Source organism: Buteo buteo, chromosome 5 (assembly GCF_964188355.1).
Source record: "Buteo buteo chromosome 5, bButBut1.hap1.1, whole genome shotgun sequence".
Classification (NCBI taxonomy): Eukaryota; Metazoa; Chordata; class Aves; order Accipitriformes; family Accipitridae; genus Buteo; species Buteo buteo.
In genome coordinates, this window is record NC_134175.1 from 15,674,084 (window position 1) to 15,698,257 (window position 24,174).

Below are 24,174 nucleotides of genomic sequence, written 5' to 3' on the forward strand. Positions count from 1 at the left end.
TAGCACTACATGTTTAAATGAGTAGTTGCTCCTTTATCACCTATCTCTACCTTCTCTTTGATCCTGCAGTAATTAGCTGTTGTGTTTCAACAGTGTTACTTGTCCGACAAACTGTCACACCAGTATCCTCCACACCCCAAGTTCAGAAGTTCAGTTTTGCTTAAGTAAACAAGAGTTCAATGCTTATAGAGCTAAGCCTCATGGATAATCCTAAAGCATTCAAAAATCACCCTTTAAGACTCCAGAGAGCCACCAGAGCTTTTGGCCTGTCCTAAAGCCATGCTTTCCAGTAAAAGCCTCTGTTTTTATGAAAATTTGAAGAAGAGGTAACACAACATGTACAAATAGCCAAGTATGAACATGCAATCTAAAAATGGTCCTAGACAGTATTTTGCAAATTGTTTAAGAACAGACCCTAGAGACTGGGACTCGAGTTCTGATGTGCTTTGGCTTGGTTCCGAATTTGGGAATGATCAAAACGTAGCCAGGTTATAAAACCATTTTAGAAACTTGCACCCATTCACAAAGGAGATTAGCTCAAATCACCATATACTGGGAAGAAGAGCCAAGAAAAATCATAATTTTAACATGACCTAGGTTCTGCAAAGTTGCTTCAGCAAGTTACACGGCCAACTCACACTGAATTTCAAGGGCAATGAAGTTCCTGTAAGCACCTTTGAAAGCCTGAGCCATAAGTCCAAGACAAGTGTGTTACCAGTTAGAAATCAACATTTTCCATATTGGGACCAACTATTTATATTATATATCCTCCCATTATCAAATCTGTCTGGGACTCTTCTCCACTTCTTAGTATCAGCACTTCTGAACACTTGAAAGCTCCTAACAGACAAGTGCAATGTCTGGTTCGGGAGCTGGAACATGTTTTGGTTTAATGGCAACTCCAGTGCCCCTTCCTGATCTGCCTGCCTGCATGCTGGACCACATTCCGCCACATTGCCACTGTACTGCAAGGCCAAGACTCCAAGTTCTTGAGCACACATTGGTTTTATGCATGTAACTTGTTCAACTGCTTCAGGGGGAGTACTTGTGCTTAAAGTCAAGGATATGCTTAAGTGCTAAAGCTCAGCACTGCAAGGGCAGAACAATTTGTGCGATAAATGACTGTGCAGCAAATTAAATCTGCTTGTAAATATTGTACAATATGGCATCTTGCAAAATAATTTAATATTTATTTGGCATTCATTATTGAGCAGTCTGCTAGGAACATCAATGATGTGTAAAATGCAACATTGGGATCCAAACCAAACAGCTTTTGCTAGCAAGCTCTCGCCCCCAGCTGCTCCACCAAAGCAAGCTAGTGACATGAATTTTGAAAAGTTTGGTTTGCTTCATGGCTTTTTACTGTGCTTCTGCTTTTCTTTACCTCATATTGGTAGATGTCCAGGATCCTTTCCAATGACAGCTCCTCAAAGTACAGTCTGTCACACTCATCAAAATCTGTGCTCACCGTCTCTGGATTGCAATTCACTACGACAGTCTTGTTGCCAAGCTGACGCAGCGTGCGGATACTGGAAACAGCACACCAATCAAACTCCACACTGCTGCCTGCCAGGAGACAGAAAAGTGGGCAAGAAAAGGAAGCATGCAGAGAAGAAAACATAAACAGATGTTCTCAGCACTCAAGCTTAAAAAATGAAAAAGGATAAAAAAAAACCCCAGCATTGCCTCCTGTCAGCTCAGAGCAAGAAATCTAATTGTCCTCCCATGGAAAATATTCATCCACAAATGTGAGCCTCCAAGCACAACAGGTAAGTTGGCTCAGCTGCTCAGGAGTGACAGGCCTCTATAGTCTGTCTGTCATCCTGCGCTCATAAACACTTATGTCTGCTCTTGCTGCCCACCTAGCTACTTACTACTGTCTCCCAACCAACATGTTTTGAGATGAACTTAAGAGGCAGAAGCTTAGAGGTGACCAAATTGAGTGCCAATTATTATAAGACAGTGCTGTTTACTACAGGAAACACGAAACATTTGTACATATGTGGTTTAAAAAACAGAAGACTCAAGTGTTTTTTATCTTCCAGAAGAGCAGAGTATGGCTAACCTAACAACAGAAAAATTACAACTCAGTGGGTTTGACCTTCCTGTGCACAAGTCACACACTGCAGCTCAGGCTCTCAGTGAGCCAGAGGCCTTTACATGTGCATGAAAGGTCCATCAAAGCAAGCTCTGAAGTTCAAGAGTGTGCAACTGTACTGATTCACATCATGTTTCTATTTGGCATATTAGTTAACATGAACAAGAAAACTCAAAAAAAAGACACTTCAGTTTGGATCATTTTCTTTCTAAATTGCTGACTCTAGATAAGGCAATTTGGTAGAACAATACTTTTAAGAGCTGCACTGTGATCCTTTTTTCTTGGTTTAAAGGCCACAGTGACTATGGCAACACTGTGCGGGAAGCATGTCCTACTATCCTGAACCCTGAGTAAGCACTGTGGCCACTCTAAAGGAAAGAGGCATGGAGGGAGTCACCTGGTGTGGGACCTGAGCAACACTGCAGGCTTCAGAAAACGCTGGTGTCCAGACTTGCGCTAACAGCTACTGTCACATAAATTTATATGCTCAAACATCTAAGAAGGGTACCATAAACAGAGAATGATCCATATTAAAAAACATCATTAAATGGTTATGCTTACAATCTACAAGAAAACCTTGGCCTCATCATGATGCATTCACAGTCATTACATGACCGTTAACCACTGATATCATTATTTTTATATATAATTGTGTGACAAGATATATTCGAAATTCAGGCTGGGCTTGATTGCTGCCTTCACCACCTAGTCACAAAGAGATGCCTGTCACAGGTGACTCACTGACAGGCACACAATTTATTTCCCTACTTCTGTCAAACAGGAACCTCAAAACATGCCTAGGCCTCAGCTAAAAGCCCACAGAAAAAGAGAGGGAAATCAAATCTGAAACTGGACATTTTCCAGAAGGGTCACCAGCTGCTCGTTAACTTTTTGTATTCCACTTACATTATTCAGCTATTCTTATACACGTAAGAAACCACAACTTTGGGACACAGTGGTCATCTGGAGTCCCCATCTGACTGCTTTTGATACAACCTGAGAAAACAGCTGAACACTTGTAAGTTATATTCCAGCCACATCCAGTAATGGTTATGTCCAAACAGTTGGAAACGGGAAGACAGCAAATAATTAGTAATACTAGTAATGACTGTTGTAACATAACCAGACACTGCTCCTCAGAAGATAATTACTACATCAATACAGGCACGTTTTTGAACTCACTCTCAGATTTCAAGCATGTTAAATCTATGTGCACTCCTTAATATTCACAGAGCATTCTGCTGGTCCATGCAGTTGGTTGAATAGCTTATTTATACTGCTTTGAGGGCTGACTTTCACACAAACCCCCCTCCCACGATAGGACATACCTTCCTGGCAGCAAGTGAAAAGCAAGCATCACCTTGAATATCCGAGCAATACCCCCAAGAGCACAAGTCACACACTGCAGCTCAGGCTCTCAGTGAGCCAGAGGCCTTTACATGTGCATGAAAGGTCCATCAAAGCAAGCTCTGAAGTTCAAGAGTGTGCAACTGTACTGATTCACATCATGTTTCTATTTGGCATATTAGTTAACATGAACAAGAAAACTCAAAAAAAAGACACTTCAGTTTGGATCATTTTCTTTCTAAATACAGAATATAGCATGACTTTTGAAATGACCTCACACTTCCCCCACCCAAATAATTTTATTTCTTTGCAAAAGTGTCAACATATTCAAGATTTTCCAGTAATATATTTCAAAATATTTTCAAATAAAATTCATAGGTTTTTTTTTAATCTAAAATAAAACTCAGTTTTCACAAAGGAAATACAAATCTTGTTTAAAAAAAAAGTAATGTCACATGTTTAACTTCCATCCAAATAATTCAGCCCTTTCTGGCCTGTTACTGTTTTGTAACTGTAAATCCCCAGGGAACACTAAGTTGATCCCATTGAATTATGATTACAATTCTGAAAGCATAGAGGAAAAGCACACTGCTTACTTGCTTTCAAAGGATAACAAAAGAAAAAAAAAAATCAACTTGGCTATTGCACCTAGAGGGAAAAAAAAAAAAAATCTTTCAGAGCTGCAAGTAATGGTTTCCTTTAGCAGTCTCTTCCAGAGATTGTCTTGATCAAATCAAAGCTACAGAACAGGTTAAGACCAAAATCAGACCTGGATGGCTAATCTAAACAATTTGGAGCTTTAGGTGAACAGTAGAAAATGTGTTCACATATATTTGATCAAATTATTTATGTTGATTTTTTGTAACTGTGTAACACAGAATGTTGACTGGCAGAAGCATTCACAAAAAAGAGCATAACCATGGAGTGTTCCTCCTGACTTCACTCATCTCAACTTTCATACTGGAAACCGACTTCAAAAAGACACATCATACAAACAGCAACAGGAGTGCAGCACGTGACCTCTCCATCTAAGCAAAGTAAATGGATGCAGTTTTAAATTTCAGCTTCCAAAAACCATCACCACTACTTGTGAGATGCAGAGCAAAAATATTTCTGAATAACAAGCAATTTTTTTCTTGTCAATAATTGCAAGCTATTTGGAATGATCCATGAAAAGAAAAAGTGAAAGTCATCATATATAGAATTTAGCAGTCTGTCTACCCAATACTCATAGCCATGAGGAAACTCTTATGCTGCATAATCATCTGAGTGGGCTGAAAAAAACAGCATACAGAGAATTGCTTATACAAAAGCAGCTGAAGATATAAAAATATTTTCATAGTCACCTATATTTACAGTGGTAAAATGCATTGTATATAACAACATAGTCATGAGCTGGCAGTAAGCATATAGGTGTGGGAGCAACAAACTTCTATACAAGGTATCAGGTTCTCAAGAACTTAACATGTGCAAAAAGTAAGATTAAAAAATTTTCCTAAATCTTTGTGAAAATCACAACTAAGTGACAAGTGAAAAGTAATAAAATTCTCCTGTTTTTCCAGGGCATGAAATGAAGTCTCCAAGCAAGTGTAAAAGGCAAACCTTGTGTTAGGAATTGATGTCCTGTGCACGGTGCTCTGGAGGATTTTGTCACCATATGAGAAGAGGAACAAATGAACCACAAGAATATCCAAAGAAGGCTCGAGGGTGCCAGGAGAACAGAGGAGTTGTAAGAAAGATTTACCTATGTGATATGGTCCACAGCCCAACACCATCACTCCACAGTCATCAAATTTTACATCGTGTTCCTGAGAAGGGAGGGAGAAAAGTCATTAGGATCCGTACTCCACAGCACCTAACTCCATGCTTTTCAGAATAAACAGTTGCTGGTGCTCAGCCCATATCCAACAGTCTGATCCTTCAGGGCTCAAGTCTGATCTCACTTACAGCAGTCTAAATCAAGTGCAACTCTACTGGAATTAGTGGTGCTGCACCCAAACCAAAGGAGACACAGCACCTCTAATTTGGCTATTCGAGCAGCCTAAGGAGCTGTTAAGTCTCACATAAAAATGAATGCTAGCATGAGATGAGTGAAACATGAATTCTGCATTCCCAGCACACAGGATGCAGGTACAGGTGATATAGGACAGGATCATAACAACATAGGGGCACTAACACTAAATGCACTGGATCAGTATTTGAGAAAGAGAAAGTTCCAGGCCTGCTGTAAGGGGATTACAAGTAACACCATCCAAAGTAATTGCTACAGAGACTGAGACATCTGCAAGATCTCCAGAAATAATGCAGCATAGGGGAAAGAGATCAAATTAGACAGCAATGAGCCTGTTGTTTCTGAATGTGCCTACCTGCCCATTGTACGTGATGTAGAGGTAATTAGTTACTGCTGGGTATTCTGCTGCCAGTGTGTCAATCTGTACAGGGAAGAAGAGGAAGGATTGTGATTTGGCCAGTCCAAGAGCTTTCTTACACACAGGTGTTTGGGGGTTTTTCTTTTCCCTCTTTCTTTTTTTACTCCTATTTCTGTCCTATTATCTTCCCATTGTGTCTTTCCGCAAAAGAAGGTGATCTGAACCCTCATATGCTGGCAATGCAGCACATGCCTGGCATTCCTCCCAGACCTTACAGTTCAGTCAACAGGACAGTCTACCATCTCTTTCTAAGCTGCAGTTTTAGCTCCGCACCTTTTTGGTACAACACCTTCACAGCCCAAGAACTTTGCCCATCCATCCCTTCTTGCCAAGGCCCTCATTCTCTAGTTTGTTTGGAAGCATTAATTACACAGATCTCCATTCCTCCAGGTCTCCTGTCCCCTTTAGCTGTGCTGTGTAGGATCTTCACAATATACTCTTGACCCCATCTTACTCCCACACTGAATACAAACATGCACAAAACACCACTTTGAGATCATGCCGAGTAGCATCCAGCACTGCAAGTACTACGTATTTATCTTACAATACAACTTGTGCTTTGATAATTAAATGGTACACAAAGCAAGAGTGATTTTCAACCACCCCTTATATGTAGTTTTCAACAATTTCTTATGTAATTAGCCACCAGAGAGCCCAGAAGAATAATTTGCCTACTAGGCTGTTCTCAGACTATTTGTGTCAAATACTTATTGCATGTTGTACATGGTAACTAGTCCATCTAGGTCACCAGCGATTGCTGAAGTTCCCTGAATGAACAGCTGAAACATTTCTACACAGAATACTGAACAGGGAACAATATTAAAGCAGTCCTGACATGAATTTTTACATGCTATACCATTTAAAAATGTGTCCAGTCTTCAAGTATTTTCAGCAATCACCACTGGCTGAGCAAATCCTTGTGAATAATGAAGAATGTGACCTTACGTCAGTAGCACTATGTAAGTGTCTGCTGCTCATTACTGTTGCTAATGCTGCAACTTATACTTCATGGCTCAAGAAGAAACATATGCTTTGAAGCCACAAATGAAGGCATAAGTAGAATGACCTTATTAAGGGTACCTTGGCACACAAATCAATCCAGCACTGCAGTGCCATAGGCAGCTGAAAGAATGCAGTGCAAGACCAGGCACGTTTCTGTGGGCCAGGTGAGGACGTAGAAAGAAAACAGCAGCTGGGGAATAGAAGGAAGTTTGGCACCTGGAATTGGGCCTGAGGATACAGATGGGCTCTTTCAGAAACATTCAGGAGTCTGGGTTGGGGGTTTTTTCCCCCTTTAAGGACAAAAAAAACAGCTGGTGGCAGTTTAATACCAACATATCTTAAATGCAGCAGCAGAACACCTAGCAAAGCACTGCCATGAATACTAGATGAGCTCATTACTCTCATGCTATCACAATGAATAGCAAATGAACCCATAACAATAGCACACTTCAAATTAAGTATTACCCTGTAAAAAGTTACTACCAAGAGAAAAGACATACTACACTTTTCATGGTCACACCATGGTGGGCCAGCATTCTCAGCTTTTTTCTGAAGCCAGATAGCTGTGTTTCCTCCTCAGCCACACAGAACATGATCAAGAATATTCTCAGTCTCTTTTTGAGGACATTTGTGTCATTACATTGATGCCTGCAGTGCAGAAGTAACAGCTAACTGGGTGAAATTTGTTGTCCTCTAATGTCAAGGTCAAAACTCCTATGGATGTTAACAGAGACTGGGGTTCCACTTTTTACTTCAGCTGTTTCTAAGGATATGGAGGTCTCCTGCTCCTTGCACTTTTGGAAGCCCCCACCATGAACTCAGATGTTTATCACGAACCTGTTTCACCCAAGGCACTGTATTCTTCCTCAGTCTCAGCTGGCGGCACTGGACTTCAGTCAGCTTCAGGCATTTCCCAATCTGTTTGTCTGAGAACCCAATCTGTTTGGCTCTCCTCAGTGTCTCTTCTGGAACTGTTTCACTGGGATTAAATAAGAAAAACATCTTTGCATGAGGGTTTATAGGAATACTTAGAAGATATATGAGCGCTTGCATATGCCATACTGCATAGATTTGCTATAGGATCATGCACATAAAGGCAAGAAAAGGAAGAAGACCCAGCTAAGCTATGCAGTCCTCATACATAAAAGATCTTTTTTGTACTGGATGCCCCCCACCAAACACCTATAAGGTAAAGTCTACAGGCAGACTGCTGATGCTAGGAAGTGAAACACTTTCTTTCCTTGCATTTTTGAGATGGGAATGAGTGAGTCATGATGAGGTCCATCATCTCCCAGGCAGCATTCTCCACCAGACTAGTACAAGGTCACCGTATCCACAACTGTATGCTCATTTACCATTACAGCTTCCATGGAGGACCTGCAGTGATTCCTTTCTTGGATTCAGTATCCCCACATCTCCATGCTCAAACTTTCCCTTACATTCCTCCTCCCAGTCTAAATTTTAAAACACAGGCCTCACCAGACTGGGCTGGATCAGTAATTATGTATTGTCCTGGTACTCAAATTTCCTGCCCCTCGTTGCAGCTGCCCACTCCACACAAAGGCATGAAATTCCTGAAGCTCCAGGATGAGCCATTCAGAGGCATAACTGTCCTCCAACCCTGTTGAACTGGGGAACACCTTGCCTCAAAACACTACAATTTGTCCCAAATGAGCCCTTCTTTCTGTTGTTGAGGATGGTCTGTCTACCTTCAGAAACAGCCAGTCTTTTGAAAAAGCATCTGACTTCAGAGATACATAGTAGAAATGGCCTTCAGAGGCTCACACGCAAGGTAGGTTTTTCCTTTTGACAGTCTCAAGTATACTTTTTTCCATATTGTTTGTGCTGCTTCTCATATTATGAAAACGGGGAGAGGGGTATAGACAGGGGCAACTTTTTTGATTTCACATTTGCAATCAGGGTCTCTCAATACTTCCTTATGTTCTTGTTATCCTGGTTTTGCTTTTCAGGAGTCCTAGTTTTTGTTGTTTATTTCAAATGTATTGCTTTCCCAGGCCACCTCTGCAGCTCAACAGTTTCTTGCCCATTTTGCTTTTGATTTTTTCATCTGCTCCACTCCCCCTTTATTCCCTCTACTTTCTTCTTTCCCACACTATCTTCATTCCACTTTGTTTTGACTCTACCTGTAGCCCTTACAGTTCCTGCCTGTCTGTTTCTAAGCTACCTTTTCTAAGCTTAGCTTTCGCAAAAACATTTAAAAAGCCTATGTATTTTTATCAGCACTACTGCTTTTCATCTTCATTGCCAAGAGCATCTTTGCCTGCCCAATAAATCAATATTTTATGACCAAGCAAGCTCTGAATCAAGAAAAAGGAAATTATTAACAAACAAGCAATTTTCCTAAATCAGAGCTTTTGAATTATGTCCTTTGCTTGATGGTATTTTTAAATAAATAGCATTATGTTATTTAAGTGAGGGAAGAGGGGTAAGGCTGCTTTATTGGAATATGTCAGGAAGCTGAAGCATGGAAGAGAGTCATTGGATTGAATTTTCCACTCTGGCTTAGGCACAGAGCAGCTCTGCTGCCCTCAATGAAGTCAGGCTAGCGTAAAAAGGTGAGAGTCACAAAGTGCCAAACCAGCTATTCTAAGCACAGAACTGGGGACCAGAAACTTTGGGGTTCAGATCCCTGGGTAGATGGGGTTTCCTCTAGGAATTCCCCAATGCCACCTCTCTCCTTCCCCTGCAATATGAGAACAGAGTGCTCCATCTGCCCACAGTAGCATAGCAGACAGCTAGTGAGGATTTGCAGAAAGGAAACACGCACTGTAACTGCTATCCTCTGCACTGTGTCCCAGCCTGGCACTAACAACCAGCCTGCTCTGCCCTCAGGGGACTCCAGGCAGGAGTGTCACCTACACCCTTGATCTTCTCCACAACCCTCCATCACATGACCCTTCTTACTCCAGCAGATCCTGCTCTTTACTGGTGTCAGAAGTAAACACTCCTGCCTAATCTAGCAGGCTGAGCTTCCCAGGTTTTGGATTTGCAGAAAGATTTCCCAAAATAAGACCCACTTTGCAGCACCACAGTTTGTTAAAGCCTGTGGTTGCCTGCACTAATGCCTCCACCACAAAACTCCTCTGCTTCTCCTCAGCCCTTTCTACTTTCTGATCTCAGCTCACAGGCAGGACTTCTTGCATAACCCATGAATGCCAGAACCAAAGGCACGGATGGGTGTTTTACAGGAGGAAACAAAGCAAGATCCACCAATTCCCTGGCAAAACAGATGCTAGCCATCACCAGCTATTAAGAACGCAGTCATGTTAGATTTCTCTCTTAGATTCAGCATTCCCTAAGTATGAGTGAGCAGACCTGATGATCCCAAGAAAATGAGCCTGTTTCAGTGCAGTTTACTCCCTTGGTCTCCCTCCCTTCTGCCTCAGAAACACACATAGCTGGCTGTCATTTGATTGCTGACAGAAAGAAAATTGCCTTCATTTGCAGCTTGTTTCAATTCAGTTTTTTTATCTCATTATAACAGTATCATTCATTGCCATCCCCCCCAGCAGGGTGGGTAGAAGAAAAGCAGTGATTATTTGGTGACATGATTCATTTGCCTTGGGCTAGCAGCTTAAATTAGGTTAGGACCCTTAGTAATCCATGCAAAAAGTTAACAACTTTTGTAAAGGACAATCAGTGTGCAACAGAAAAGCTGAGTACCTAAAGGGGAAATGAAACCATGCATTTTTCACTCTGCTGCTCCCAATGCATGATGAAGAAAAGGTAAGAGATGTAGCTCTCAGTGTGACTAATAAGAAAGATGTGGTGGTAACCTCTGTTTAAGCAGCACCTAGACAGGAAGGGTTTTCTCATTTGTCACTGCCATGGAGGCAGCTTAAAATGGAGGAAACACACCCCGCTCACCACAAGGCAGGAAAGGTTAGAACTGACAACCCAGCCCTGGGGATGTAACAGTTTTACCATTTCACATTGTCACAGAAAACCGGCAAGAGTTAAAACAACCAGCAGTGCTGCTTTCCAAGCACTTGAAACCAGAATCTGCCACGAGGTGAGAAATTGCCAAAAGCCTCTGAGACAGCTCCCAGGGATTTGGAGGCACAAACAGCAGAAGGGGCAGGCAGAGTAAGCTAGCAGAATTGCTCCACCATGGTTAAAGGGAACTGGATCAGAAAGCTGCAAACCCTCAGCACTGGCATGGAGATCAGGCTGCCTCTCTGCACATACTGGACACACTTCTTCATACCTGGTCATTTCCATTTACTAATAAGGGTAATTTTTAGCATTTATATCTCAGCTTTCATGAAATGAATATAAAGAGACATGCAAACAGTATGGTAGGGTGATGCTTATCTTCCAGATAGCAAAACCGAGACATGCAGAGGTTAAGGGGTGATTATTTTTAAGATCCAGCATTCCCACCACTGTTTAGACTTGCTGGAGACACTAAAGCCAGCAAAAGTAGAATCAAGCTGATTTCTTTGAACACTTGAGTGCAAATAACCCTTCCAAGAGTTCACCAGAAATCCAGCACTAAAAAGAGAAGAAAAAAATTCTCAGTTCTGGGTATTCCCAAACACATGATCCAGTCCTACATCACTGCCTCTCACCTTCCCCTGGAGCATCACTTTTCAAACACAGAGCAAAAAATCTTCCAAAGATTAAACTCCCTCACTGGTTTATAATCAGTTCTAAAACAAGGGAAGATTAAGTGACCATGATTCCAGACTCCTCTAATGCTCCTTTTTCCTAACATTTGCCTTTGCAGAATGACAGTCAGAAGTTTTAGAGCTTCAAAACCAGAAAATTACTTTTGCACACTGCTATAATCATCTAGTGGCTGTTCACTTCCTCAGAAAGCTAAAGTCCCCTGCACATTTTGCAGTTTACAAACAACAGAAGCCTTTCCCGAACCTTACTTGTGCCTTCGTTTCAGCTTCCAGTGTTGATTTGTTGTTGCTTTTTGTTTAAAATTCCACCCTGTCATCTTTGGAACTCCATCCACTCACTCACTTCAATAATAAATGATAAAAGGAAATGGAATAAATTCCTCTTAATGAGGAAATTTTCACCTGACACAGAGGACCTTGGGAAATCTATTAACTGACTGGAGGAATGCTGGCAGAATTGCAATTATCAGGAGAACCTGCTCGCTTCTGCACGGTCCTCTCTTCCACTTGACTGACTTTCATCTGATTCCACCAGTTTAGGAATAATGCTATATAAACATGCCGGCAGAAAGCCCCAGCTTAATATAGGAAGAAGCACGCTTTTTCTTGTCTCCCAAATCAGGCTCTACTTCCTTTTATTTATGTTGTCAAGTTTATGCCCATCCACATATTACTTAGGCACATGTTAATGGGTCTTGACCAAAAAGATAAGGAATATTTTGTGACCTGAGGGGCAAAGCCGAGCTGGGAGCATTTGGGACATGGCTATTGCATCAGCTAACATCTGCCCTGTAAGCAGGCTCACCCTGCAGGTCACCTCTGGTTTATCTCAGCAACTATTCATGTGGCTTGGATATGCACATAGGAGCTGCAAAGATGAGCACAATCCAGCTCAGCCCACCAGTCTTGAAGTCAGCTCCTCCTAAATCTGGAGGGGGTGGATTTAAGCCCAGACTACAGTTTTGCTATGGCAAGCAAAGAAGACCGAAAGCAAGAAGAGATGGAGCCAAAATGCCTAATGCCCAGTCCTGAGAGAGCTCTTCCTTTCTCAGTAGTCATAGACCTGAAGGGTTTCAAAAGCCTACTTCAGGTTGGATTACGTACAAAGACATAGTCTTCCTCTTTTCCTCATTGCCCTGCTCTGCATCAAGGCTCCTAGTGGCTTCCTTGATTGCCTCTGATATTTTACAAGATTTTGAACATGCTAAAATTAAAATAATGAGACTGGTGTATAAATTCTCTCTCTGCTTCTCTTCTCTACCATTTTTCCCCTCCTGAGAAACTCATGAGTGACAAGAAGCTGTCAAAGGAGCATTTAGGGAAGCAGGAGCTGTAAACCGTCAAATCTTGCTCACTGAAAAACTATCACTCCAGCACTCTGCATCTCTAACATTCGGGTCCCCGGGCTAATAAATCTCATTGTGGACATCTTGATTTAAGTCACAGGAACCTCACACTGTGCCCTAAGACCTAAGCGACTCACACCTAGGATTAAGTGATGCACTGAAGCAGCAGCTCACACCAAAACACAGCCAAGAAATGGGTCATAGCTGCTTCCTCAAAGCCTATTTTCCACCCCTGGTAAAAGAAAGCTTTGAGGTCTTTGCTGGGATGCCATGGTATGGACTCTCCTGCTTCTGGTATTGTACATACCGGTTACAGAGAGTCCTCAATGGCTTTTAAAGGGTGATGCCTGTATATCCTCTGCATCAAGGAAAAAATGCATATTGATACTGTGTTTTTACAAATGTACAGATGCTTTGAAAGAAAATACAGCTGGGAAATTATTACCAATGGCTCTATAAGACAAATACAAAGTATCTTATGTCAGATTCACACAAAGCACAAACAACAGTGCTGAATAGCTGCTTATATTATATTCTTCTCATGTACTGAATTCATACTCTGTTCCCGTGTCTTCCCTGCCCCACAGTTCACAAAAAAGACAAAAGTAATCTTCCCAGTTAGTTAAAAGCGAGCACTACAAATATGTCAGTGACAGCTCCTCAAACAGTATAAATCAGTGCAGCCTCACTTAGTGTCACTGGACCTGCTCTGCTTTGTACCTACACAAGATCTGACTGACGCTTTCTGACCTGTCCCAGAAGCACACAAGTCAGCAGAAACACTGCTTTTGAGAAGTGCAGGTATGCAACAAACACTGTGGAAGAGCACAGGTTATTGATGGCCTGTCTGATTGTTCCTCCCTGCATTGTTTCCCAGGTCACCTCCTGGAGCCAGGTTTTAATTCCAGCACCTGTATTTCTGGTGGCTACTCCACCACAGTCATGTTTTGAAATCAAGTCATGCTTCCAGCAAGCAGCTTTCAAAGCACACCTTTCACAGACCCAAGAACATGAGCTTTGAAAAGAAATTCACAATAAACTTCTTCATGGGCCACAAAGCAGAGCACCTGGCTACAAATGCTGGGCTGAAGTGGATCTGTAGCCTCCCACTTTTTTCTGCTTTCCCCTCTATTAACCTGTGTCCCTTTAGGAAAAACAAGAGCAATACTCAGGACCTCACTTACACCTTTCAAGCAAACCACAGGCCAGGAGGTGTTGTCACTCAATGCCCACAGAGCAAGGACACATTCTCCTCCAAAACAAATCTCCAAAGTATAAAGTTATCAAAACATGATTGGTGCCATCATTTCTCACTGCTAGAATCATAGAAACATTTAGATTGGAAAAGAACTTTAAGATCTTCAGGTCCAACCGTCAACCCAACATCATCATGCCCACTAAACCATGTCCTGAAGTGCCTTGTCTATGCATTTTTTAATACGTCCAGGGACAGTGACACTACCACTTCCCTGGGGAGCCTGTTCCAATGCCTGACAACCCTTTCAGGGAAGAAATTTTTCCTAATATCCAATCTAAACCTCCCCTGGCGCAACTTGAGGCCATTTCCTCTCGTCCTATCTCCAGCCACCTAACAGAAGAGACCAGCACCCACTTCACTACAACTCCCCTTCAGGTAGTTGTAGAGAGCGATAAGGTCTCCCCTCAGCCTCCTTTTCTCCAGGCTAAACAACCCCAGTTCCCTCAGCCGCTCCTCATAAGACTTGTGCTCCAGGCCCCTTACAACGTGGTTGCCCTTCTCTGGACACGCTCCAACACCTCAATTTCTTTTCTGTAGTGAGGGGCCTGAAAGTGAACACAGTACTCAAGGTGTGGCCTTACCAGTGCTGAGTACAGGGAGGACAATCACTTCCCTGCTCTTGCTGGCCACACTATTTCTGATACAGGCCAGGATGCCATTGGCCTTCTTGGCCACCTGGGCACACTGCCAGCTCATATTCAGCCGGCTGTCAACCAGCACCTCCTAGGTCCTTTTCTGCTTTCCAGCCACTTTTCCCCAAGCCTGTAGCGCTGCATGGGGTTGTTGTGACTCAAGTACAGGACCCACCACTTAGCCTTGTTGAACCTTATACAATTGGCCTCGGCCCATCAATCCAGCCTGTCCAGATCTCTCTGTAGAGCCTTCCTATCCTCAAGCAGATCAACCATCCCTCCCAACTTGGTGTCATCTGCAAACTTACTGAGGGTGCACTCTATCCCCTGGTCCAGATCATTGATAAAGATATTAAAGAGAACTGGCCCCAGTACTAGTCCTGGGGAATACCACTTGTGACCGGCCACCAACTGGATTTATCTCCATTCACCACAACCTTCTGGGCTCGTCCATCCAGCCAGTTTTTCACCCAGTGAAGAGTACACTTGTCTAAGCCATGAGCCACCAGCTTCTCAATGAGTATGCTGTGAGAGACAGTGTCAAAGGCCTTACTAAAGTCCAGGTAGACAACATCCACAGCCTTGCCCTCATCCATTAGGTGGGTCACCTGGTCATAGAAGGAGATCAGGTTTGTCAAGCAGAACCTGCTTTTCATGAACCCATGCTGGCTGTGCACGATCCCCTGGTTGTCCTGTACATGCTCTGTGAGCACACTCAGGATGAACTGCTCCATAATCTTCCCCAGTACTGAGGTCAGGCTGACAGGCCTGTAGTTCCCCAGATCCTCCCTCTGACCCTTCTTGTAAATGGGCATCACATTGGCAAACCTCCAGTCCTATGGGACCTCCCCTGTTGACCAGGACTGCTGATAAATGATGGACAGTGGCTTGGCAAGCTCCTTCGCCAGTTCCCTCAGTACTCTTGGATGGATCCCATTTGGTCCCATAGACCTGTGAGTGTCCAGGTGGTGTAGCAGGTCATTAACTACTTCCTCCTGGATAATGGGGGGTATATTCTGCTCTCTGTCCCTGTCTTCCAGCTCAGGGGGCTAAGTACCCTGAGGATAACTGGTCTCACTATTAAAGACTGAGGCAAAGAAGGCATTAAATACCTCGGCCTTTTCCCCATCTTTGGTGGCAATGTTCCCCTCTGCATCCAAAAAAGGGTGGATATTGTCCCTGGCTCTCTTTTTATTATTAACATTTGTGAAAACATTTTTTGCTGCCTGTTTGATTGAGTTCTAGCTGAGCTTTTACCTTTCTAATTTCCTCTCTGCATGACCTAACAAGATCCTTGTGCTCTTCCTGAGTTGCCTGCCCTTTCTTCCAAAGATGGTAAACTCTCTTTTTTTTTTTTTCCTGAGTCCCAGCAAAAGCTCCCTGTTCAGCCAGGCTGGTCATCTTCCCCGATTGTTCGTCTTGTGGCACACAGGAATAGCCTGCTCCTGAGCCTTTAAGACTTCCTTCTTGCATAATGTCCAGCCTTCCTGGGGCCCCTTTGCCCTTCAGGACCGTCTCCCAAGGAAGTCTTTCAACCAGTGTCCTGAACAGGCCAAAGTTTGCCCTCCAGAAGTCCGTAGTAGTGGTTTTGCTGACCCCCTTCCTTATCTCACCAAGAATTGAGAATTCCATCATTTCATGGTCGCTAAGCCCAAGACAGCCTCTGACCACCATACCTACCACCAGTCCTTCTCTGTTTGTAAAGAGTAGATCTAGTGAGGCTCCTCCCCTGGTAGGCTCACCTATCAGCTGTATCAGGAAGTTATCTTCCACACAGTCCAGGAACATCCTAAACTGCTTGCTCTCTCCTGTGTTGTATTTCCAGCAGATGTCCAGAAAGTTGAAGTCCCCGACAAGAAAGTTAAAGTCCCGCACGAGACTAGTAGGCTGGCTAGTTTGGTATCCACCAAAAGGAAGATCTGCTGTTAATTTGAAGAGTTGAGATTTAAGAAGGTAGAGTTCAGTTCACTGCTCAACCAGACTGTCTTTGAGACTTTGGCCAAGCTTACTATATCTATGCTTTGCTCCTCAGCTGCAAAATGGGGGTTTATTATGGTCCTCATTTCTCACTTGAATTCTACTTTACAGCCTTTTATCAATATTGAAATGTTCCTCTTTGGGCAATATACTCACACTTCTGCCTGTTGCAAGATGGCCCAATCTTCCCTGGGTCTTAATCAGATTTTTCCCCAGCAGTGAACTTGACCCCATTACCTCTCCTTTTTCCCCATCCCTATGAGCTTCCAAGTAATGGCAAATACAATTGATTGCAGGTTCAATTGCTACAGAGGTGCCCAAGTGACTTAGGAGCACAAGTCCTACTGATTTCAACAAGGTTTTTGTCCCTACATCACTTGGGTATAAGGGACGATTTCACCATAGCTGCCTACCTCTTTACCTATATTTAATGGTATTTGTCATACATTCTCCTTGCCACAGTTCTCAGGGATCACAAAACCAGGAACAGATAAAAATAACCATGGCCACATGCAAGAAATCCTCACTGCAGACAGTCAAATAACAGATGCAAATTCCAAAAGAGGCTTTCCCATGCACCCAGACCACCAGTGTCTTGAGTTGAACACACCCCAGATGTTACTTCCAAGTCTGGGCTTCAGCTGTGCTCTTGGGGATGGTGGTGTTACTGGACCCTACTGCAAATTTGACTCGCTCTGGACGGGGTCCATAACCCTGGCCTTAAAGTCACATCTGACGTCTCACTGCCTCAGACAGTTAGACATGGTCTGTTCAAATTTCTATATCTCCTTCACAAGCTGTCAGTGTGATGAACAGCCAGTGGGGTCACCCCAGGGCTCTTCCCCTCCATTTTCTCTCAGGGGACAGGCGAGGGCAAATCTAGGGAAAGAATTCCCTGATAACAGCATATCCTATTGCACAGCCACTGCTCCATACACCATTGCCTATCCATGGACTGTCAGCATAGGATGGTGCTTGCTCTTTCCATGTGTGTATGTATATGTGGTTTTGTTTGTGTGCACATGTGTGTGGTGGGGAAGGTTATACTTAAGATTACATTACTGAACGTATGAAGGTAATTGGTCAAAAACAAACAAAAAAGCCACAATATAAGTTTCCACTTAAAATGAAAAATATGTAGGTCACAGGAGAAACAGCACAGGCACATGTTTGACGTGTGTGTGATATTACTGGTTATTCTTGCAAGTACTCTCAAAATGGCTTTCTTTTCCCAATTCAACTCAGGCCATTTGCTTTCCTGCAGCCAAATTACATAAACTGAAACAATTCTTTCTACATCTTAGCAGGCCCAGGGGCAGAGTCAAATGGAAACATTGCTGCAACATGACAAAAGCTACACAGTCTCACCAGCACCAGGTCAAATCTTAAGAAAGACGTTCACTGGGACAAATGTAAATGGGGCAGAGGGTGCCCTTCTAAGTCTACTGTCTCTGCAAATGGCTGGCCTTGCCCGTACACCACTGAGAGTGGACAAACATTTATAAGTCTGAAAAGTTTCCCCCCCATAACATTATCCCATACAACCTTTCACACATGGAAACATTCCCTGCATAAATCGGTGAGGCCTTCTGCTCATGTCTGAATCACTCCAAGTGGCAATGATGTAAGGCAGCACATGGTGTGTGAATGCTGCTTGCTGAACTGCTCACAAGGGCCTCCACCTGCCTCTGATCCCTCTTCCCCATCTGTCTGTCATAGCCTCTTTTTGTAGCTCTAAATTTCCTCTTGGTAGAGACCATCTCCTTGTTACCAGTCTCTACAACAGCTCTGAAGGGGCCAAATCAAGACTCTTGGCAGAGATGTTACTCCAACTGCATCTAAAACCTTGCTGCAAAGAACCCCCAAACCAATCCAGAGACAAAAAGGAAGGGATGGATTCAACTGAATGGAGAGCAAGCTTGTAACCAGCAACACTGCCTGGGAACAAGGCAACTCTTCTTGTTTTGGTAACTGTATTTCAACAACAGAAAGATTTAAAGCAAGGATGGTGTCATGGCTCATTCTTTTCAATTGGAAATAATCTGGTAGCACAGGTAAATCTCATGCCAGGGACTGGAAACAGCTGTCTGCAGGAAGAGCACGTGTGTGCCAAGTCTCATTTGCATCACTCAATTAGCTTTCCATCAGCTATTGCAGAGATGTGTTTCCTGATGTCACTCACTGGACTAGTCTCTCAGTTCAGGTCAGAAATGTTTTTCCCTGGTTCTTTGCCTTTGTGCCAACACGCCTTCAACATAATGCAGCTGGACAGTCCATTCCCTCCCTCCAATGCAGGTTGTGAGGTAAGACAGTTTCCGGGGGAAAGTCTGAGTAAGGATAGTGGAGCAAAAATCTGCACTGATAAGTGAATGAGACTAAGTGAATTTATACCATCTGCAATCTGAGCTGAATTGCATGAATCCACTTACAAGAGACACAGTGTTGCTTATGTATGATACAAATGCAAGGTTGGCTACTGCAAAAGGGCTTTCTGTAGCAGGCTGCCTATACAGTCCAATGCCTAGTCATAGAATCATAGACTCATTTAGGTTGCAAAAGACCTTCAAGATCATCGAGTCCAACCATTTACCATGCCCACTAAACCATGTCCTGAAGTGCCCTGTCCACTCACTTTTTTAATATCTCCAGGGATGGTGACTCAACCACTTCCCTGGGGAGCCCATTCCAATGTTTAACAACCCTCTCAGTAAAAAAATTTTGCCTAATATCTAACCTAAATCTGCCTTGCCTCAACTTGAGGCCATTTCCTCTTGTCCTATCTCCAGCCACCTGACAGAAGAGACCAGCACCCACCTCACTACAGCCCCCCTTCAGATAGTTGTAGAGAGCGATAAGGTCTTCCCTCAGCCTCCTTTTCTCCAGGCTAAAAAACCCCAGTTCCCTCAGCCACTCCTCATAATAAGTCTTGTGCTCCAGGCAACTCACCAACTTGGTTACCCTCCTCTGAACACACTCCAGCAACTCAATGTCTTTCCTGTAGTGAGGGGCCCAAAACTGAACACAGTACTCGAGGTCAGTGCCGAATACAGGGGAACAACCACCTCCCTATTCCTGCTGGCCACACTATTTCTGATACAGACCAGGATGCCATTGGCCTTCTTGGCCACCTGGGCACACTGCCGGCTCATATTCAGCCAGCTGTCAACCAGCACACCCAGGTCTTTTTCTGCTGGGCAGCTTTCCAGCCCCTCTTCCCCAAGCCTGTAGCGCTGCATGGGGTTGTTGTGTCCAAAGTGCAGGACCTGGCACTTGGCCTTATTGAACTTCATACAATTGGCCTCAGCCCATCCATCCAGCCTGTGCAGATCTCTCTGTAGAGCCTCCCTACCCTTGAGCAGATTGACCCTGCCTCCCAATTTGGTGTCGCCTGCAAACTTGCTGAGGGTGCACTCAATCCCCTCATCCAAATCATCAATAAAGATATTAAACAGAACAGGGCCCGATACCGAGCCCTGAGGAGCACCACTTGTGACCCGCCGCCAACTGGATTTCACCCCATTCACCACTACCCTCTGGGCTTGGCCATCCAGCCAGTTTTTCAGCCAGTGAAGAGTGCATCCATCCAGGCCACGAGACACCAGTTTCTCAAGGAGTATGCCATGAGAGACAGTGTCAAAGGCCTTGCTGAAGTCGAGGTAGATAACATCCACAGCCTTTCCCTCATCCATTAGGTGGGTCACCTGGTCATAGAAGGAGATCAGGTTGGTCAAGCAGGACCTGCCTTTCGTAAACCCATGCTGACTGGGCCTGATCCCCTTCTTATCTTGGACTTGCGATGTGAGTGCTCTCAGGACAAACTGTTCCATAATCTTCCCCAGTACTGAGGTCAGGCTGACAGGCCTGTAGTTCCCCAGATCCTCCCTCCGACCTTTCTATAAATGGGAGTCACACTGGCAAGCCTCCAGTCCTATGGGACCTCCCCTGTTGACCAGGATCGCTGATAGATGATAGAGAGTGGCTTGGCAAGGACCTCTGCCATTTCCCTCAGTACTCTTGGATGGATCCCATTTGGTCCCATACATTTCTGAGCGTCCAGATGGCGTAGCAGGTCCCTAACTAATTCCTCCTGGATTAAGGGGGGGGGTACGTTATGCTCTTCATCTTTACCTTCCAGCTCAAGGGGTGGAGTACCCTGAGGATGACTGGACTCACTATTAAAGACTGAGGCAAAGAAGGCATCAAGTACCTCGGCCTTTTCCTCATCACTGGTTGCTACATTCCCTTCTGTATCCAATAAAGGAAAGATATTCTCCTTGGGATTCTTTTTACTGTTAACATATTTGTAAAAACATTTTTTGTTGTCCCCTATGATAGCGGCCAGATTTAGTTCTAGCTGAGCTTTTGCCTTTCTAATTTTCTCTCTGTATGATCTAACAAGATCCCTGTACTCCTCCCAAGTTGCCCGCCCTTTCCTCCAGAGATGATAAACTCTCCTTTTTTCCTTGAGTCCTAGCAAAAGCTCCCCATTCAGCCAGGCCAGTCATTTTCCTCGGCAGTTCGACTTACGGCACATGGGAATAGCCTGGTCCTGAGCCATTAAGATTTCCTTCTTAAAGAATGTCCATCCCTCCTGGACCCCTTTGCCCTTCAGGACCGTCTCCCAAGGGAGTCTCTCAACCAGTGCCTTGAAGAGGCCGAAGCTTGCCCTCCGGAAGTCCATGGTAGTGGTTTTGCTGACCACCTTCTTGCCTCACCAAGAAATGAAAATTCTATTATTTCATGGTCGCTAAGCCCAAGACGGCCTCCGACCATCACACCTCCCACCAATCCTTCCCTGTTTGTAAACAACAGATCTAGCAAGGCTCCTCCCCTGGTTGGCTCACCCACCAGCTGTGTCAAGAAGTTATCTTCCACACACTCCAGGAACCTCCTAGATTGTTTACTCACTGCTGTGTTGTATTTCCAGCAGATGTCTGGGAAGTTAAAGTCCCCCACAAGGACAAGGGCACACGATTCTGAGACTACTGCCAGCCGCTTGTAGAACTATTCATCCGTCTCTTCAACCTGGTCGGGCGGTCTACAACAGACTCCCAGCACAACATCTGCCTTACTGGCTTTCCCTCTCATCCTCACCCATAAGCACTCCACCTTGTCATCAGACTCATGTAGCTCTGTACAGTCAAAACACTCCCTAACATAGAGAGCCACCCCACCACCTCTTCTACCTTGCCTATCCCTTCTGAAGGGCTTGTAGCCATCCATTGCAGCACTCCAGTCGTGGGAGTCATCCCACCATGTTTCCGTGATGGCGACTAAGTCATATCTATCCTGCTGCACAATGGCTTCCAGCTCCTCCTGTTTATTGCCCATGCTGCGTGCATTGGCATAGATACATTTGAGCTGGGTTATCGAATCCACCCCTAACATCAGCATGCTGCCCCCAGGCTCATCTCTGGTGCACCTGGTTTTATCCCTTACTCCCTTTGAACCTAGTTTAAAGCCCTTTCTATGAGCCCTGCCATCTCATGAGCAAGGATTCTCCTACCCCTTTGAGATAGCTGGACACCATCTGTCGCCAGCAGCCCGGTGCTGTCCAAACCTCCCCATGATCAAAAAACCCAAAATTCCACCTATGGCACCAAACTCTGAGCCACGTATTAACCAGGTGTGTTTTCCTGTTCCTTTCAGTGTATTTCCCTGCCACTGTGCTCCCGATCTTTCTACTAATCGTCCCAGTGCCCTGAAATCCCTTTTGATTGCCTTTGGATTCCTCTCTGCAATCTCATCACTGCCAACCTGCACAACCAGCAATGGGTAATAATCAGAGGTCCGAACCAGACCAGGGAGTTTCCTGGTAATGTCTTTTACCCGGGCCCCAGGGAGGCAGCAGACTTTCCTGTGGGATGGGTCAGGTCTGCATATTGGGCCCTCTGTCCCCCTCAAAAGGGAGTTGCCTACGACAATTACCCTCCTTTTTCTTTTTTCAGAGGATGTGAGCATGCGTGGGGCTGCCCAACTGGGCCTAGGCACCTCCCTGGATAGGGTTTCATCTACACCCTGATCTTCACTGGCCTGGTCCTCAAGTTCCAGAGCCCCATACCTGTTGTGTAGGGGCAACTGGGAAGGTGAGGGAGACCGGGAGGGGACTCGCCTGCCTCCCCGAGCAGGGACCTGTATCCATTCCCCTCCATCTCTTAGGTCCCCTCCCGCCTGGCTGCAGGAGGGCAGGGAAACCTCTGCTTCTGGCGGACCCTCCATCTGCTGCCTCTGCCTCAGGGATGGTAGGGTGTGGGCCCACCAATCTGTCTCCCTCTCACACTCCCTGATACTCCTCAACCTTTCCACTGCCTCCTTCAGCTCTACCACCAGGCTGAGATCATTCACCTGGTCACACCGCACACAAGAGGTGTCCCCGCTGCCCTCCGGCATCAGCGATAGACTCAGGCACTCCCTGCAGCCAGAGACCCGGACAGCCGCATGTTTACATGGGACCTCTGTCTGCGTAGCCATGTTTTTCCTAACAATGGCTTTCACCCGACCGGCAGCAACCGTACCTGGGTCTCCCTCTGGGCTGACACGCCCACTTGAGTAGCCTTCTCGAGCTGGGAAGAGGGGGGGCTGCGCCCTACCTGCACGCCCTGCACGCGCACACTGCCGCGCCACGCCCTTTCTGTTTGCCCGTCCTGTTCACCGCGCTCCCGATCGCCGCCGCTCCTCGGGGCCGTTCAAATCTCCCGCGGTTGCCCCTGGCAACGCCCACGCCGCGTCAGCCTCTCTCGCGAGAGCCGCCGGCTCTGGCCGGGTCCCTCCGCTCTTCCCTGGGCCTCGGGAACCTCCCGGTCCGACTCAATCTAGCGCTTAGACGCCGACTTGCCGCTGCCGGCCTCGCCTCGCCGCGGACTGAAGTCACCAGAAGGATGAAAAACTATGTGGGATGGTACCAGCTACCCAGCTATCCATTACTAGCAGTATTATTGCCTGCCACCCACGGCAGAGAACGAGAAAGCAACTTCAGTGATATAGGACAGTTTGCCACGGTTAGCCTCTGTGGAGCGATGCTGGATTTATACCAGCTGAGGATGGAGACAACCTCTGGGGTCCCAAGTGCCTTAATCCAGAGCATGCCACTCCAACAGCCAGGAAATCAAACTGATTCTGGATATATTGTTTTTCTTCCTCAGGAGCTGCACATATATATATTTAAGGCATTCGAGATAAATGAAACATGACACGGATGTTAGAGGGCAAAAACTTGTGCAGCCAAACAATAGATTTCTGTAAATAATCAAGCTACTCCTTCTCTTCGACATCTCCCTCCACATTTATTTTTGTTTAGCTCCAGATGCAGCTTGTTCCGAGGGGCAAAGGAGAGCAAGAGCTGCTCAATTAAAACGCGCAGCTGGTCAAAGAAGCAGAAATCACAGCAGATGAACTAACTAGCACCGTAGTGATGTACCGGCTACGGTGCGCTG

The 24,174-nt window shown here is 45.0% G+C and overlaps 1 protein-coding gene across 5 annotated transcripts in view; it reads right to left on the reverse strand.

Moving 5' to 3' along the window:
• CPS1 (carbamoyl-phosphate synthase 1) overlaps positions 1-24,174 on the reverse strand; it is a 126,971-nt gene that overhangs the window by 33,062 nt on the left and 69,735 nt on the right. For 4 of the 5 annotated variants that reach the window (XM_075027927.1, XM_075027928.1, XM_075027926.1 and 1 more), the window contains 4 exons: positions 7,714-7,855; positions 5,812-5,877; positions 5,190-5,253; positions 1,385-1,566 (listed from right to left, as the gene is read on the reverse strand). In XM_075027927.1, coding sequence (XP_074884028.1) covers positions 1,385-1,566; positions 5,190-5,253; positions 5,812-5,877; positions 7,714-7,855 — 454 coding nt within the window. The remainder of the gene's footprint in view (positions 1-1,384; positions 1,567-5,189; positions 5,254-5,811; positions 5,878-7,713; positions 7,856-24,174) is intronic. The other variant, XM_075027925.1, reaches the window with a different exon arrangement.